Here is a 14,306-nt window from a genome sequence, read left to right as displayed (position 1 = left end):
CAAAATTACCTTTACAGTGTCACTGTCCTGTGGGCATGAAGAATAAATTGCAATTTGCATATTTTGAACAACTTTGACACTAGCTGGGCTGTATCTTGCTAACTTTTGCACACCCTGTGAGGTTTTTTTAATCCTTTGAACTCTCCATTTATGAAATGTAAATTGTTTTATTTTGAGACCGATGCTGGAACCTGCTGGATCTGAGCAGTGGACCTGGTTCTCCAGGGGTGGGGAGCTCTGCACATGGTGAGTAACTTGAGTTCTGCAGCATGAGAAACTCAGAATAAAAAAGCAAGAAAGATTCCTGCCGTGGAGCTGAGGGTAAACGCAGTAACTTCCTGCGCATTGATGTTTCAGTTTCGTACTGGGTAAGGTGATGGGTGGTTTGCTGTGTTTTACTGACAAATGTTTTCTTGTGCACAACTCTTCAAGATTTTTCTATAGTTGAAGATGTGCACAAACTTGTAATTTTTTAATTTTTTTTTTTTTTTTTTTTTTTTTAATTTTCCATTTTAAGTTGATAGGGACTGACAAACCTAATTAAATCAAAACAAGTTAGGGGAAGAAAGAAGAAAAAAAAAGTATGATTTCGAGGATCAAGATCTCTTTACCCTGCATGTAAAATAATAATGATGGCTTGCTCCAAACCAGAGTTTTTCACCAGCTGGTCATGTAACCAGCAGAGGATAAAGTTGCATGAAATCTCTACGATGTACAGTTACCAGGCTCTATGTGCAATGTTTGTCTAACAGGAGACTCCTGGCCTGCACTTCCTAAACTTTTTGGCAAAAGGTTGTATCTTGTTAACTGTTATGTAAGTAAGTCCTAGGTATTCTCCCTTAGGATGGGCTGTAGTTTGCCTTACACAGAAAGCTTTCAGCAACAGCTGTACTGCAGAAGCCTCCTTCCCCCTCAGGGGTTTGGTTTTTGATGGTTACAAACTAGTGATTGCTCCTGAAATCTGAGATCTCACTGCATGGGATGTGCAAAAGAACTAGGAGATTTGAGGCATATGTACTACATTGTGCAGTGGGAGCATCCCTCATCCTTAAACAGGCAACTGACACCTTCATCACAAAAGGTAAAATTTTAATTCGTAGCAGTAGAGATGACTTCATCAGTTAATGCATGAGTTAGTTAAGTATTTCCGCTAGCACGCACCAATACTTGCATCTGTCATGTATTAAATAAGCTATGTAAGTTTATTGTAAAACTGACTTTACATTACACATAGTAGCTCCTTGGAGTACTTTAAGTGCTGTAAATTAAATATTTACCATGATATGCCATTTCTGAATTGGAGCAACCGATGTATTTCCGTTGATAAATACCGGTTTGTATTACAGCAGCAGGCCTTGCAAGGAGACCTCTAAGGGGTAGCTCTGCAAAGCTGGCCCAGTGGTACAGGGCGAGTAGTGGGTGCTCTGCACACTCTGGGGGCAGCTTGAGGCTAGCTCATACCACTGCCACCAAGGAACTTTGAAAACGTTAAGACAGAACTTCATTTCTGTCTCTTCAAAGGCACCTGATAAAGCTGCTCTAACATCACTTCTTCTAAAAGATGTGGCTTTTCTCCTTGAGAAAGTAAACTGTAGCTGTAACATGCCACAGTTATTTTGCAGAGGAAAACCACACTAATTAAGTCATATAGTAGCAGTCGTTGTTCATTGCAATTTAAATAGTGAGTCCAAGACCTGACTGATGGTCGTTTGCAGTTGGAAGCAAAAGCCAGATGGACAAAGGCATGCAGCATCAGTTAACCTTGATAAAGAGCTTTGAAAACTTGTGAGAGCCGTGCAAAGGAAGTGCAAAAATAATAAAATAATTAAAATTTAAAAATAAAAATTGTTCTAGGAATACAAACATGTAATGAAAAAAAAAGGTCTTTAAAGTTACACTGTTTTTAAAATCTGAATCGCCTGGCGCTCTTGCAGTCAATGCTCTCTTGCAGTCCGTGCCTTCTTGCAGTCCAGATCATAACACTGAGCACGCTGTCCGTTTCTTTTGGCGCTTGGCTTTTTTCATGGCATTCAGTGCAATGGTTGTTGCTTCTTTAAAAACATTTTCTATGTTTTCACGACATTTTGCTGAGCACTCCAGATACACTTCTGCATTAATCTGCTGACAAGCTGCTTCACCCTGTAAAAAACAAAAGGTAAGAAAAGATGTAAACTCAATGTATGAGAGAAGGAAGGTGAGATGGGAAAGAAAGGGAATGATTTTGTACATCTTCGTATCATGAGGTCAGGAAGAAAGACGCTGCCTGTGAGTACAGTGCTAGAGTGTGGGTGGCATTGGTGATAAACTGAGGCACTGTTAAATAAACTAGGTTTTTTTCCCCTATGTTGATCTAGAGGCTGGCCTAACAGTTCAGTGCATTAGAGACTCTTAAGATGCAGACTGCTGATAGTGTAAAAATATTCTCAGTATTAAATTTGTTTAAAAGAAATGCTGAAGTAGATACTTAAGTGAGGATAAGATGTCTACACAGCAGTATTTTTTCAGGCCTGACCATAACTATTATGTGATGTCACCTTTAGTAATTAATGTCACATGCAAGAGCAGAATCTGGACCAATGTCTTGCGTTGTTTTGCTGGTGCACATGCAGGAACCCTGACTTTTGCTTTGAAGCACTGCAAGGGCTCAGCCCAAATCCTTGTATACACAAATGTGTGCCTGTGTTTCTCAACCTCACCCAAATGCATGCAGTGGGAACAGACTAGAATCTAAAACATTTGCGTGCAATTCTGGTTGTGCGAAATCACTACAGACAAAACACAGTGATTTCTTACTTTGCTTGTGATCCTTTTCTTGTCATGGCAGAGTCAGCCCCCAGTTTTGAATGCTTGTGAGCCTTGGAGTGTGAATTCCAGGTCTGCAACACTCAGCTCACAAACTCTGCGTTTATTCATTGTAAGCCCTGGGAGTGGGGTCACTTGAGCACTCAGGCTTCTATAGGGGGATTTTTCTTCAGCACATTTAAGCGAAGTTTGTCTCCTTCCAGTTGTTTGCAAGCTGCAGTGCTGGCAGATACTGTTCAGCTCCTCTGTGCCTGGCATTGGAAGCATCACGTCGTGTGACTCAAGATGCCATCAGCTGTAAAAGACTGAGGTAGTGTATATTTAAGGGGAGAAAAACCAAGTGGGAGGGCTCACATAGGAGACAAATTTGTACATCATGTGGGCCCTGAAATTTAGTTGCATGAGGCCTCAGCAGACTCATCAAAAGTGTCTGTTACGTGCCCTGAACCTCATGTGGGAGGGTGATGAAGGGAGATATTAATGCAAATGAGGGACAGTCTGCAGCTGTTCACAAACTGACAGGACAGACATCTCATCTTGCGTGCAAGGAAGACAAGGTAGAAGTCCCAGCATGGTTTAGTGGTGATACAGTTGCAGTTTCTTTTCATGCCATTTAGATAAAGTAGTGATTCAGTCATGGTCTTAGTGCATTTAATCTTGTTCCCCGGACTTGTGTCTCACACAGTTCAAAAGCTGCTGTTCTTGCTCTGAGAAGAAGGATGGATGGCTTTGTAGTTAAAAAAAAAACACCTGGGAGACCAGAGCAGAAAGGTCTCACGTGACATGGGACAAGCTGTTCCATCACTGACTGTTTCTCCTGTACCTAGGACAGCTACGCTGGTGTTGTAACACTAGTTGTAAGTCTCACTGCTTTGTAGTACTTAAATTGAAAATATCTAATATGTTGTGCTGGTTTTGGCTGGGATAGAGTTAATTTTCTTCACAGTAGCTAGCATGGGGCTATGTTTTGGATTTGTGCTGGAAACAGTGTTGATAATTCAGAGATGTTTTAGCTATTGCTGAGCAGTGCTTACACAGCGTCATGGCCTTTTCTGCTCCTCACCCCCCAACACCAGCGAGTAGGCTGGGGGTGTACAAGAAGTTGGGAGGGGACACAGCTGGGACAGCTGACCCCAACTGACCCAAGGGATATTCCATCCCATAGGATGTCATGCTCAGCATATAAAGCTGGGGGAAGAAGAAGGAGGCAGGGGGACATTCAGAGTGATGGCATTTGTCTTCCCAAGTCACTGTTACGTGTGATGGAGCCCTGCTTTCCTGGAGATGGCTGAACACCTGCCTGCCCATGGGAAGTGGTGAATGAATTCCTGGTTTTGCTTTGCTTGCATGCGCAGCTTTTGCTTTACCTATTAAACTGTCTTTATCTCAGCCCATGAGCTTCCTCACTTTTACTCTTCCAATTCTCTCCCCCATCCCACCACGGGGAGTGAGAGAGCAGCTGTGTGGGGCTTAGTTGCCAGCTGGGGTTAAACTATGACATATGTAGATATATTTTTTTTAAAGATTACTTCAGAGACTTCAAAGAAAAGTCTCTTATGTTAGAGAAGCCTTGCAGATGTTTTTGCTATTGTCCTTGAAAGGATTTATTTTCAAATAGGGTTTGCAAAACACATTTCTTCTGGAATCGTCGGTATTTTTAATCCTGTAATGTGTATCTTAGCATCTCCAGTCCTTATCACAATCCTGGTCAAAGTACCAGTGATGGAAGCAATGTATGCTAATAAAAATTACGAAGGGAGTCCAACAAACTTGTCAAGGCTTACCAATTTGTAAGAGTAATAACCTAGCTGTGAAAGGAAACAAGAATGAGATGTAATGAGCCTAGAAGGCATAGCTAGTAGTGTCCTTTCAGACACCCCAAGGTATGCAAAACACTCTTCAAATTTCTCTTTATTTTTGTACTAAAAATGGGTGTTGATTTGGCCACTGCCAAAAAGGACTTACAGAAACCCCTGTAAGTGCTGACTGTCAGTAATTTCTTTATTTGGACACTGTGATCACATAATTTTGGAGTATCTGTGATTGTACTTGTGAGGAACAATGCCACTGAAGTAAGTGTGCTTTATCTCTTGCAAAGAGGACACCACTTTACACGCACTTGTACTTACCTGGTTGTAAGTAATGGGTTCCTGCTTAGAAGCCCTGAGTTTGCGCAACTGTTCTTTGTCTTTCCGAAGGTCTGTCTTGCAGCCGATCAGTACAAGCGGGACACCTCGGCAGAAATGATTCACTTCAGGATACCACTGATGGTAGAAAAACAAAACTTTTACATCTGGCTTTTTTTTTTTTTTTTAAATCAAAACAATAAAGCCAAGGAACAGAACCAGCATTTAATATATGCTGCAATTTCAGAGTTTTGAAAGTTGTTAATTTAGTGGTAGGGGCCCAACATGCACTATTTACATCACAGAAACATTTAAAAGTCCTATCCAAAGTCAGTTGCTTTATAAAAACATAGGTGGCATCTGTTGCTATGCCAAAGTGCTTATTTAATGTCTGTTTAAATTCAGAAGAGCTCCTCTAAAGTCATATTTAAGAGCAGAATTTGGACCAAGTCTTGCTTTGTTTTGCTGGTGCTATGTATAGGAATGCTAACTTCTACTTTGGAGCATTACAGAAATCCTAGTACAAGCAAGTGGTTGCTTACATCTTTCCCCTGTAGTTAAATGTGCATGTGATAGAAGTAGACTTCAATCTAAAATGCTTGTATGCAATGTTGGTGGTGTGACATCGCTACAGATAAAGTAGCAATTTCACTGCTGGTGTTTGATCTTTTTAGTGTACTGTGGAGTCAACCCCAGTTCTGAGCACTTACGAGCCACGGAGAGGTGAGCTCCAGGTCTAAGGTCTGTGACCTGCAGCTCAGTGCATGACGAGTGATCTGTGCATCTACACACCCAGGGTACAGGACACTAAAAGCATCAGCTTTTTTAATCTGACATCTTGTCGTATATCAGGCGTACGTAATTCATTTAAAAGGCTGAAGCAATTACGAAAGCCTCTTACCTTAGCTGCTACATTATCATAGCTAGTGGGGTTCATGACATCGTAACAAATTAACACGACGTTTGTGTTCTGGTATGAAAGCGGTCGTAGCCGATCGTAGTCCTCCTGCCCTGCAACACAGAGAATGTTTTGGATGAAAGAATTCTGTCCTTAACAAGCAGTATGATGTGAATATGTAAAGATACATACTTGAGATCAAGAACAATGGTATTATAATTGCACAGACAGCGAGTTTTCCATACTTGTACAATTCCTTCCCTTAAATGCAGGAGATTCCTCTTCCCTGACAAAACTGATGCTTTAGAATTTAAAACGTCCTTGGCAAGTTTTAATAAAAGGCCTGCTTTGTCCAACGGCTAAGTACTTAGAAGCAGTTCTAATCACCAATTGCCAAGTTGCTGCTCACAAGCAAGATCAGCAAGAGGAATTTGACAGTTATCGATTAAAACATTTGCAGTTTGGCAGTGGCTCCATTCTCCAAAACACATTTGCACACGCAATGCTGTGAGAAGAAAGACCGAATTTGCTACAGTGCTGAAGTAAAAATCTTAGTGGCAAACTTGCTTTTCGCAGCCCAGTGAGCTAAGAGGAAGCAGTGATTAGCACGCTGTGCCTTTAGCACTGCTGCTCACTGTAGCAGCACGTACGTGATTTTACAAGGCATGCTGCAACATGAGCCAGGCTCAACTGGTCTTTGAAGCAGGACTACACAGCAGATCTTAGGGATGCTGCTGAATTCTGGAAAAGCAGGGGATTTGTCATACTTCTGATTAGGGATATTCTAGCATGTGATCTGACAAGAGGAAGCTAATTTGCTTCAGACCTGTACTCTTCCCCTTGCTGTACATACAACTTAGCTGTAATCACCATGCTGGGGTCTGAAGGTGTCTTGCTTTGAGAGGCTCAGTTCAAGAAAGCAGTAATTACCAGATATAGTTGGCAGCTGAGGAGAAAAAAACCAATCTTTTTCATTTGAGTTTTTTTCAGAGACTTAATAAGGAAGAAACAGTGATTTAAGCAGTCTGTAGAAGATCTATTTGCCACCTGAATGCTGCCCCTGGAATCAGGTATGTCTCTGATGCACCAAATTTCCAAAACAAGAACTGGGAACACCGTTCCTTCCCACAATCACCACAATGTACACACAGCTCAGAAACTGCCCTACAGGTAAAGTTATGCATCTCAAATCTTTGTGTTGATATTTCAAATGAAGGGATGCTAAAAATTTCCGTGTGCTCCAACTTTATACCAACTATTCCTGCCCTGGCACCTGGCTCAGCCCCCAATTCACGCACTCATCACTCTAGCCAACATGTTTGCCTCCAGCTGCAATCTGAAGAATTGCAGATACCAGAAGGCCAATAGTTTTACAATACTTTGCTCCCCTCCTTAATTTAAACGATGGATCGAGATACAGGTTATTACAAGGCAATCCCTACTGGATAAGCCATTACTTAGTCTGCCTGAGATGTTTGTAACAGGAATCTTAGGTTTGGATCACTCTGTATTTGAGCTCCGTGGGCGAGGTGCAGAACAAAGACGGATTGATCCCTCAAGGTTTAATCCAGAAATAATAGACAATTGACAAAATTATGGATGTTGTATAAACATTCAGAGCAAAGACTGTACTGCTTAGCCCTTCTTATTCTCCCAAATCCACCTACTCGTTTGCAACCGATTTACCATTTTTTTGGTGAGATAATCCTCTAAATGCATTAAACACATCAGATGCCAAACTTTTTTTTCTTCTCCTAACTTCCTCTAGTGTTATGTGCTGTGTATGATTTTCCCTGTTCAAATTCATGCCTCTGAGCTTCTACCAATGTAGCTTGTAAAATCAAAAGGTCCTCCAATTTATTGCTGGCCATTTGTGAGGCAGACAGGACTGTCCCCTTGGAAGGAACACATTCGTTTGCTTGGAATCAGAACATACAGCTAAATTCATACTCTCCTGGATGGAATAACTGAAGAGGTGTCTTCAGTGATGTGACACAAATATGCTGTATTGCAAGTCAAAAACTATAGATATGCCCCAGTGAACTGCACCTTCATCTTCAAAACCAGCTGTGTAGTTATGGTTTTTTAAGCAAACTGAGAAAATAAATGCATGAGAAAATGCTGCTGTATAAAATGTGGCTCCATGCATATTTGGAATTTCAAATACAGAGCACAGAACAAGGTATAGCGCAGAGACCACAGGGGGAAGGTTAGATGGTAATTGCTTAACTTGTATTATGGTTGGATGATTACAGCGCTCACTTGGAAGGAGAGGAAGCTATTCTTTAAGAGCTCAGATGTAGTTCTTCAGTTGCTGAGGATGTAACAAGACCCAGATCAAGCTGTGTCTAAATATCGACATCCCTCTCACTGAAAACAATCCCTTTCACCCCCTGTCCTTAAGTGCTGCTGATGAAATGCAAGAAAGGGCCTGGGAGACTTTTTCTCTGTAAAGCTGCGCAGTCTGTGGTCAGAGCTAATTTGGCAGATTTAGGTCTTCTACTAGAAGAATTTTAAAATGAAGGAACAGGGCTGAACCTAAGCAGTAACTGAATGTATATGCAAAGCCCCCGAGTGTGCTTCCTCAAGCACAGGTAGCTGTTTTCTTTCCCCAATTAACAAAAAGCATGCTGTGGAATAATTGGTTAAATATATGCCTACACGGGAGCATATCTGACTCTCCTCTGCCTTCCTCAATTCATTGTAGCATCAGAGACCCTGTTTGGTTTTTGTTTTTTTTTTTCTTTAAAAGAAAAAACTCCATCCAGCTGAATTCACCTAAAATTTGCTAATTCTTTGCAAAGATCACACTCCTGCATGCCTCTGTGACATGCTGCGTAACCCACATCACTGCAGTTGCGCCCTACGGCAGGGTGGGACCTCAGGTGATGGTTGAGTGTGAACGGGGAAAGAAGTGAAACCACAGGTCTTGGTCTCACATGCACATTCACCTCTGTCTGCTCTTCCTCACCCCTTCGCCAATTCACCACCAAGGAAGTGCCAGCCTGTGTGTTGCTTATTCCATAAAGGAGCTCAGCACCCACTGCAATTGACAGGAGAGGGTAAACAATAGAGTCAAGACTTGCCAGCCTAGGAGCCTAGCAGTACGCGCTGTCCTAACATACAGCAGCGCTGTCCATCGCCACCAACCGCCAGCGGCTAAGGAAGAATGTAATAATATCCTGCCACCCGGTCCCAACCAGCCCACCACTTCCTACATATGGCCATGTGTTGTCTGTAATACTCCACACGTGTGGTTTAGGTTCGACATGGAACCATGCGACGGCAAGCCCTCACAAGCACGCAGAAATGCACCCAATTCTCTTTGATTTGTTAGTCTGCAGGCTCCATGGGAATACCATGGTTATTAGCTTGCCAGCTATGTTTTTTCACTACTTAGTTTTAAAAAAATTGGGAAACAGACATTCATGGCAGGAATAAAACCAGTAGAAGAGGACACTTGGAGTTGGGGGGGGCACACTTAAATTAAAAAAAGTTGGGGGTTTTTTTTGTCTTCCTCAGGCATGCCCTTCCTTTCAAAGTTATGAAAAATTACTCTTGCATATACTGGCTTTTAAAATTTCTCTTAAGGCCTCCGACTGCCGTGCATCTGTCATTACAGACATGAAAAACCCCACTGGAGGCTTTGCGTGTGCTTCCTGCCAGTCAGAGCGAGCACCCGCAATGATGAGGCATTACTTCCTCCCCAGCCTTCCCCAGCCCAGCAGAGCTCTTTTCTTTGGTCTGAGAAAGTCCTGCACTCAACAGCATCAGAAGTTGAACCGTGTTTCTGCACTGCAGCTAAAGCATCAACACTGCTCCCTTAGTATGTAAAAAAATACAGTTAATTTACCTCTCAATGCCTTTGCCTCTATTGAGCACAGCAAGAAATGGAAACTTTTAATTGAATAAGCAGCTGCAAAGCCTGTTTGCAGAAGAGACAAGTGATATTACAAAGCCTTTACACATTGCGTATGTATACCACCAACTTCCTGCAACAGCAAGAGGTGTCTCTGAGGAAGACAGAGTAGGATAGTACGAAGTCTTACAAAAAACTGTTATTCTAGCATATTTTAGGCTAACTCATTAACTTCATTTGTTACCAAAATTCTTGTCAAGAAAAAAAATACCTTTTGTAGCTTGAAGTGTTTGATTGTTAGGCACTTTGTGTCCTTCTCCTTCAGTAAGTAGGACAAGCTCAAAGTCTCAAGCTGCACAGGACTTGACAATACAAAGAATCCTTCTAACTTTAAACAGCCCATGGAGCTGAACCTGTCCTTTACCTTCCCATGACGCTGAAGTACATGCAGCTCTATTCAGTGTTGCTCTTAGCAAGATCCTAAAAATATCAAAGTCCTTCCTGCGGTGGGTGCATCATGAAAATCCAGTGACACCTTTTAGAACAGCTTTGCCTTCTGCTCCCTTACACTGCTACATGGCACTTAGCTGAAGCCCTTCACCTCAGAAATGGTTTTACATCCTTTTGATCCCACTTAAATCGTTTTATGATCTGAATTATTTGGGAACCTTTCAGACTGATAAGCAAAATACAAATGTAAAGCTGTCTTAGGATTTTAGAGAAGAGCAAGACCAACTCAAACAGTTCAGTAAGTCAGAAGATGATTCACAAAATATGGCTAATATGCTGCACTGTTAAACTACTGTACTTCCAGCAATAAGTTGTATGTTCAGATTCCTCTTTAAGCTGTGGTTGCTGCTGTACACCCACCCCAGAGCATCATCGCCCAGCTGAGAGAGGAATTTAATGAGCTGCTGCTGTATGATATGACAAAAGCAAGTCAACATAGTGAAACACTGATTCCAAAACTGCATCTCCCATGCTGCATCCATGTGGCAGAGGGACAGGAGCTGTCTTGTCTCCTGAACTGGACACTCCCCTTGCTCTTCCCTTCCTCACTACTTGAACTTAGAGGACAGGACACGACTCTCGGTCGTAGTCTAATCCTTAAGGAACTCAACATCAGTTTTGTATTATTAAAAACAGGATGGGATTAAAATGTGTGCTCAAGTGAGTTCTTCCTCTGGCATAACTTCCAGCTTCAGAAAGAGGATGAAAAGCTGCTTGAATTATGGAGTATGACACAGATCTGTAACATAAAACTACGTAAGCACCTTTGAAACAGAACCAAAACTTAAGTCTTTCCCCCTCCCAAGCAAATGCCTTAACCAAGGTGGCAATGTCCACCCTTTCTTTGCACCTGATAATCTTTATGTGTGTCATGCAAAGCAAAAGAAATTTGACAGGAAGGGAGGAGACAAGTGTCAGCAGCCTCTAGCAACTTGTAGCCTGGTGGCCATTGACACTGTTTCGGGGGTGAAACATGTTGGTTTTCAAGGTTTCCAGATGAGAGATGGAAAGCAATTGCTCTTTCACGGCAGAGAGCTCTGCCAACTAGGCAACAATGGCATCTCCAATTCCCAAAGTGTCTTTATGAGACAGAAAATACGCCCCACACTGTTCTTCAATGGGGCAGCACTTTGGTCCCAAGATAGTATTTATAGCTATGAACTAAATGTGTAAGGGTAGACTCTTTCTGCTAAAGTTACATGCCTGAACAAGGGACCAGGGTAAAATGGGGGACAAACTTTTTAGCAGGGCCTGTTGCGATAGGACAATGGGTAATGGTTTTAAACTAAAAGAGGGTAGATTTAGACTAGATATAAGGAAGACAACGTTTTACAGTGAGGATGGTGAAATACTGGCACAGGTTGCCTGGGGAGGTGGTAGATGCCCCATCCCCAGAAATTCAACATCAGGATGGACAGGGCTCTGAGCAACCTGATCTAGTTGAAGATATCCCTGCTCATTGCAGGGGGGGGGAGTGGACTAGATGACCTTTAAAGGTCCCTTCCAACCCAAACTGTTCTATGATAAAATGATGACCCACCAGCACCGGGTTCAGCGAGCACTCTCCAGGCTGCTGGCAGCTGTAGGTCTTGCGCAGAGCAGCTCCCTGCATGACGCAAGGAGCTGGGCACTTATGTCAGGCTTGCAAGAGTTCAGTGCTGCAATACTGAACTTGCCCTACCTACTCCCATTTCTGGATCCAGCCCATGTTCCTTAAAGCTTGGAAGAGACTCCAAAGGCAAATGTTGGAAGCTGCAGCTTGATTTTAAATGAGCCAGCCAAGTATCAAGAACTGTGACAGGCAAAAATTCCACACTGACAGTGAACAAACATAAAAACTCGACAAGTTCACTGTGGCAAGTTCTTTGAGCCAATACGCTATATTAAGGAAATCCCCCTGTCACACTAGATTTCAGCCCTTCTCTTTTCCTTTAAGACTTAAACACAAAAGCCTTGCCATTCAGTAGAAGTTACATTATCCACATTACTGGATTCGAGTACAGTAACATTGACACAAGAAGATATATTGGCAAATTGCATGCTCACGATCTTACTATACTGCAGTAAAGATTAGCAATAAAATACACTTTTAGATTAAAAACCTTTAAAATTATCCATTCAGATATCATGTACACATGCAAGAAGGTAAGTGTGCTTTACGACTATTAAAAATTGATATGGACTGCATTCAGTTATTTGTCTTGGTGTAAATTTGGAACAACTCCACAGGCTTGAACTGAAACAGATGATTTACACTGAGCTGAAACGAAGCACGTGTCGATTTTAGGGTTCGTTTAGGAACACAGCTGGATAACAGAGCCTAGGAACTTTGAACCATTTCACAAGTTCCTGAAATGAACCTGAACAAACTACCAGTATTTTCAAATAACTTTTACTGCTATGGCTTTTATATTTTGAACACAAACTGGCCTTTTTCCCCTTCACTATTCGATCACATGTGGCAGGAGATTAAAATATTTTCCTGGTTGATATTATTATGCTTTGCATCTGGGAACTGGGTTTTTAATACCTTCAGATATGTTTGATATTTGATGTGATTTTCTTAATAAACTGGGTTGTTAAGATAATGAAGGAGTCCATGGCTAGAACTGCCATTAGACCAGAGACCCTTTTTTTTTCTGGAAGGCACATTTATGCGTGCAACAGGTAATGGCTGTTGTTCAGTTTGTACTTTAATCTCTAGCAGTCTGAACTGTGATATTACACTAAAAGTATGCCAGTAGAAAAGCAATTTGAAAATATGTCCAGCTTTACAGTCTTCAAGTTTCAGTCTGGTTTCAGTTGACACAGCAAAAGCTGCTGGAACAGAAACACGAGCACTTTTACAGGGGCAGCATTTTACACCAGTAAAAGCAATTTCTCCTTATTTGTCTGAAATTACAAAAACCCGGGGGCTGGGTTTGGGCTCAGTCCCAGGCCAGTGCCCCAGGGCAGTCCCATCCCAGCGGCCGCACGGAAACTGCCTCTCGCAGCCCGGTACTGTTGGGATTAGGAAAATGGAAAGCATAATGTGAAAAAAAACCTTACCTGCCGTATCGTACAAATTGAGGGTGACCTCCTTTTTGCCCACCGTAACGCTGGTAGTATATTTCTCGAAGACGGACGGCGCGTATTGCTGCAAAGGGAGGAGAAGCAGTTCTAGCTAGGGACAAGCAGCTCGCAGCCAGCACCGGCCGCTTTGCCGGGCGGCTCCCTGCCCCGTCGCACCCCGACCAGGCCGGGCCCGGCGGCGGGACAGCCCGCTCACCTCCGGGAAGTCTCCCTTGGCGTACACCATCAGCAGCGACGTCTTCCCGCAGCCGCCGTCCCCCACGATCACCACCTTCACCTCCTTCTTGCCCGACGGGGCGGCCGCGTTGTCGCGGGAGCCCCCCGCCGCGCCTTCGGGCAGAGCCCCGTTGGCCGCCTCCATGGAGCGGAGCGGAGCGGGGCCGGGCCGGGCCGGGCCGGGCCAGGCCGGGCAGGGCGCAGCGCCTCCGGGACGCGGCTCCCCACAACCGCCGCCGCGCTCCGGGCGCCCCGGGGAGAGGCGCCGCCCGCGCCCCGCCGGAGATTGGCCGCGCTGCGGGCGCCGGCGCCTCAGGTACCTCAGGGCCCCGCCCGCGGCCGCGCCGCCGCCTCAGCCCGTGTTAACACCCGGCGCGGTGCTGGGTGCTGTCCCCGAAGCCCGGAGCCCCCTCGGCGGTCCGGAGCGCCCGCGGCATCGGCTCCTCACGGGTCACCCGTGGGGCCCCAGCGCTAGGGTAGCCCCCGGCCCCGGTGGGCACGGCAGGAGCCCTCTCGGCACCCTGTCAGGCCTTTTCCCCGCCAAAACCCACAGGGGCTGCTCACCCCCGTCTGTCCTCCCAGTGAGCCTCCAAGGCCTCCATCCACCTGGGGCCGTTAGGCCCTGTCCCCTTTGCACTTCCCATCGACCCGCCATGTTACCCACGCTTGGGTGCTCATCCCTGTCCAGCAGCTGTAGCACCAGCGTCCTCCCGCCCCCTTCCCAGCCCTCATTTATTCCTCTTTTGGACCTCAAGCACCATTTGCCATTTTGGTTTACCCCAGATCACCAGCAGCTGAGGGGATGCCTTCCCAGTTCAACTTC

General features: G+C 44.2%; 1 protein-coding gene across 4 annotated transcripts; it reads right to left on the bottom strand.

Moving 5' to 3' along the window:
- Positions 1–1,072: 1,072 nt before the first annotated feature.
- On the bottom strand, positions 1,073–14,288 carry RHOF (ras homolog family member F, filopodia associated). Of its 4 annotated transcripts, none has more exons than XR_005933186.1 (6): positions 13,464–14,288; positions 13,244–13,331; positions 5,830–5,939; positions 4,932–5,066; positions 2,794–3,509; positions 1,073–2,139 (listed from the first exon to the last, which is right to left on the bottom strand). XR_005933186.1 is itself a non-coding variant. In XM_041126058.1 (5 exons), exons 1-5 carry the CDS (start codon positions 13,626–13,628, stop codon positions 1,975–1,977), a joined length of 663 nt encoding a protein of 220 aa, XP_040981992.1. In that variant the 5' UTR covers positions 13,629–14,288; the 3' UTR covers positions 1,073–1,974. The 4 variants fall into 4 exon arrangements, 2 of the variants coding, with proteins under 2 accessions (XP_040981992.1, XP_040981993.1); XR_003925027.2 differs by having other exon boundaries at positions 2,794–3,107; XM_041126058.1 differs by lacking the exon at positions 2,794–3,509.
- Between the last annotated feature and the right edge of the window lie 18 nt (positions 14,289–14,306).

This window comes from Aquila chrysaetos, chromosome 9, assembly GCF_900496995.4.
Source record: "Aquila chrysaetos chrysaetos chromosome 9, bAquChr1.4, whole genome shotgun sequence".
NCBI lineage: Eukaryota > Metazoa > Chordata > Aves > Accipitriformes > Accipitridae > Aquila > Aquila chrysaetos.
This window is presented reverse-complemented; position numbering and strand designations above follow the sequence as displayed.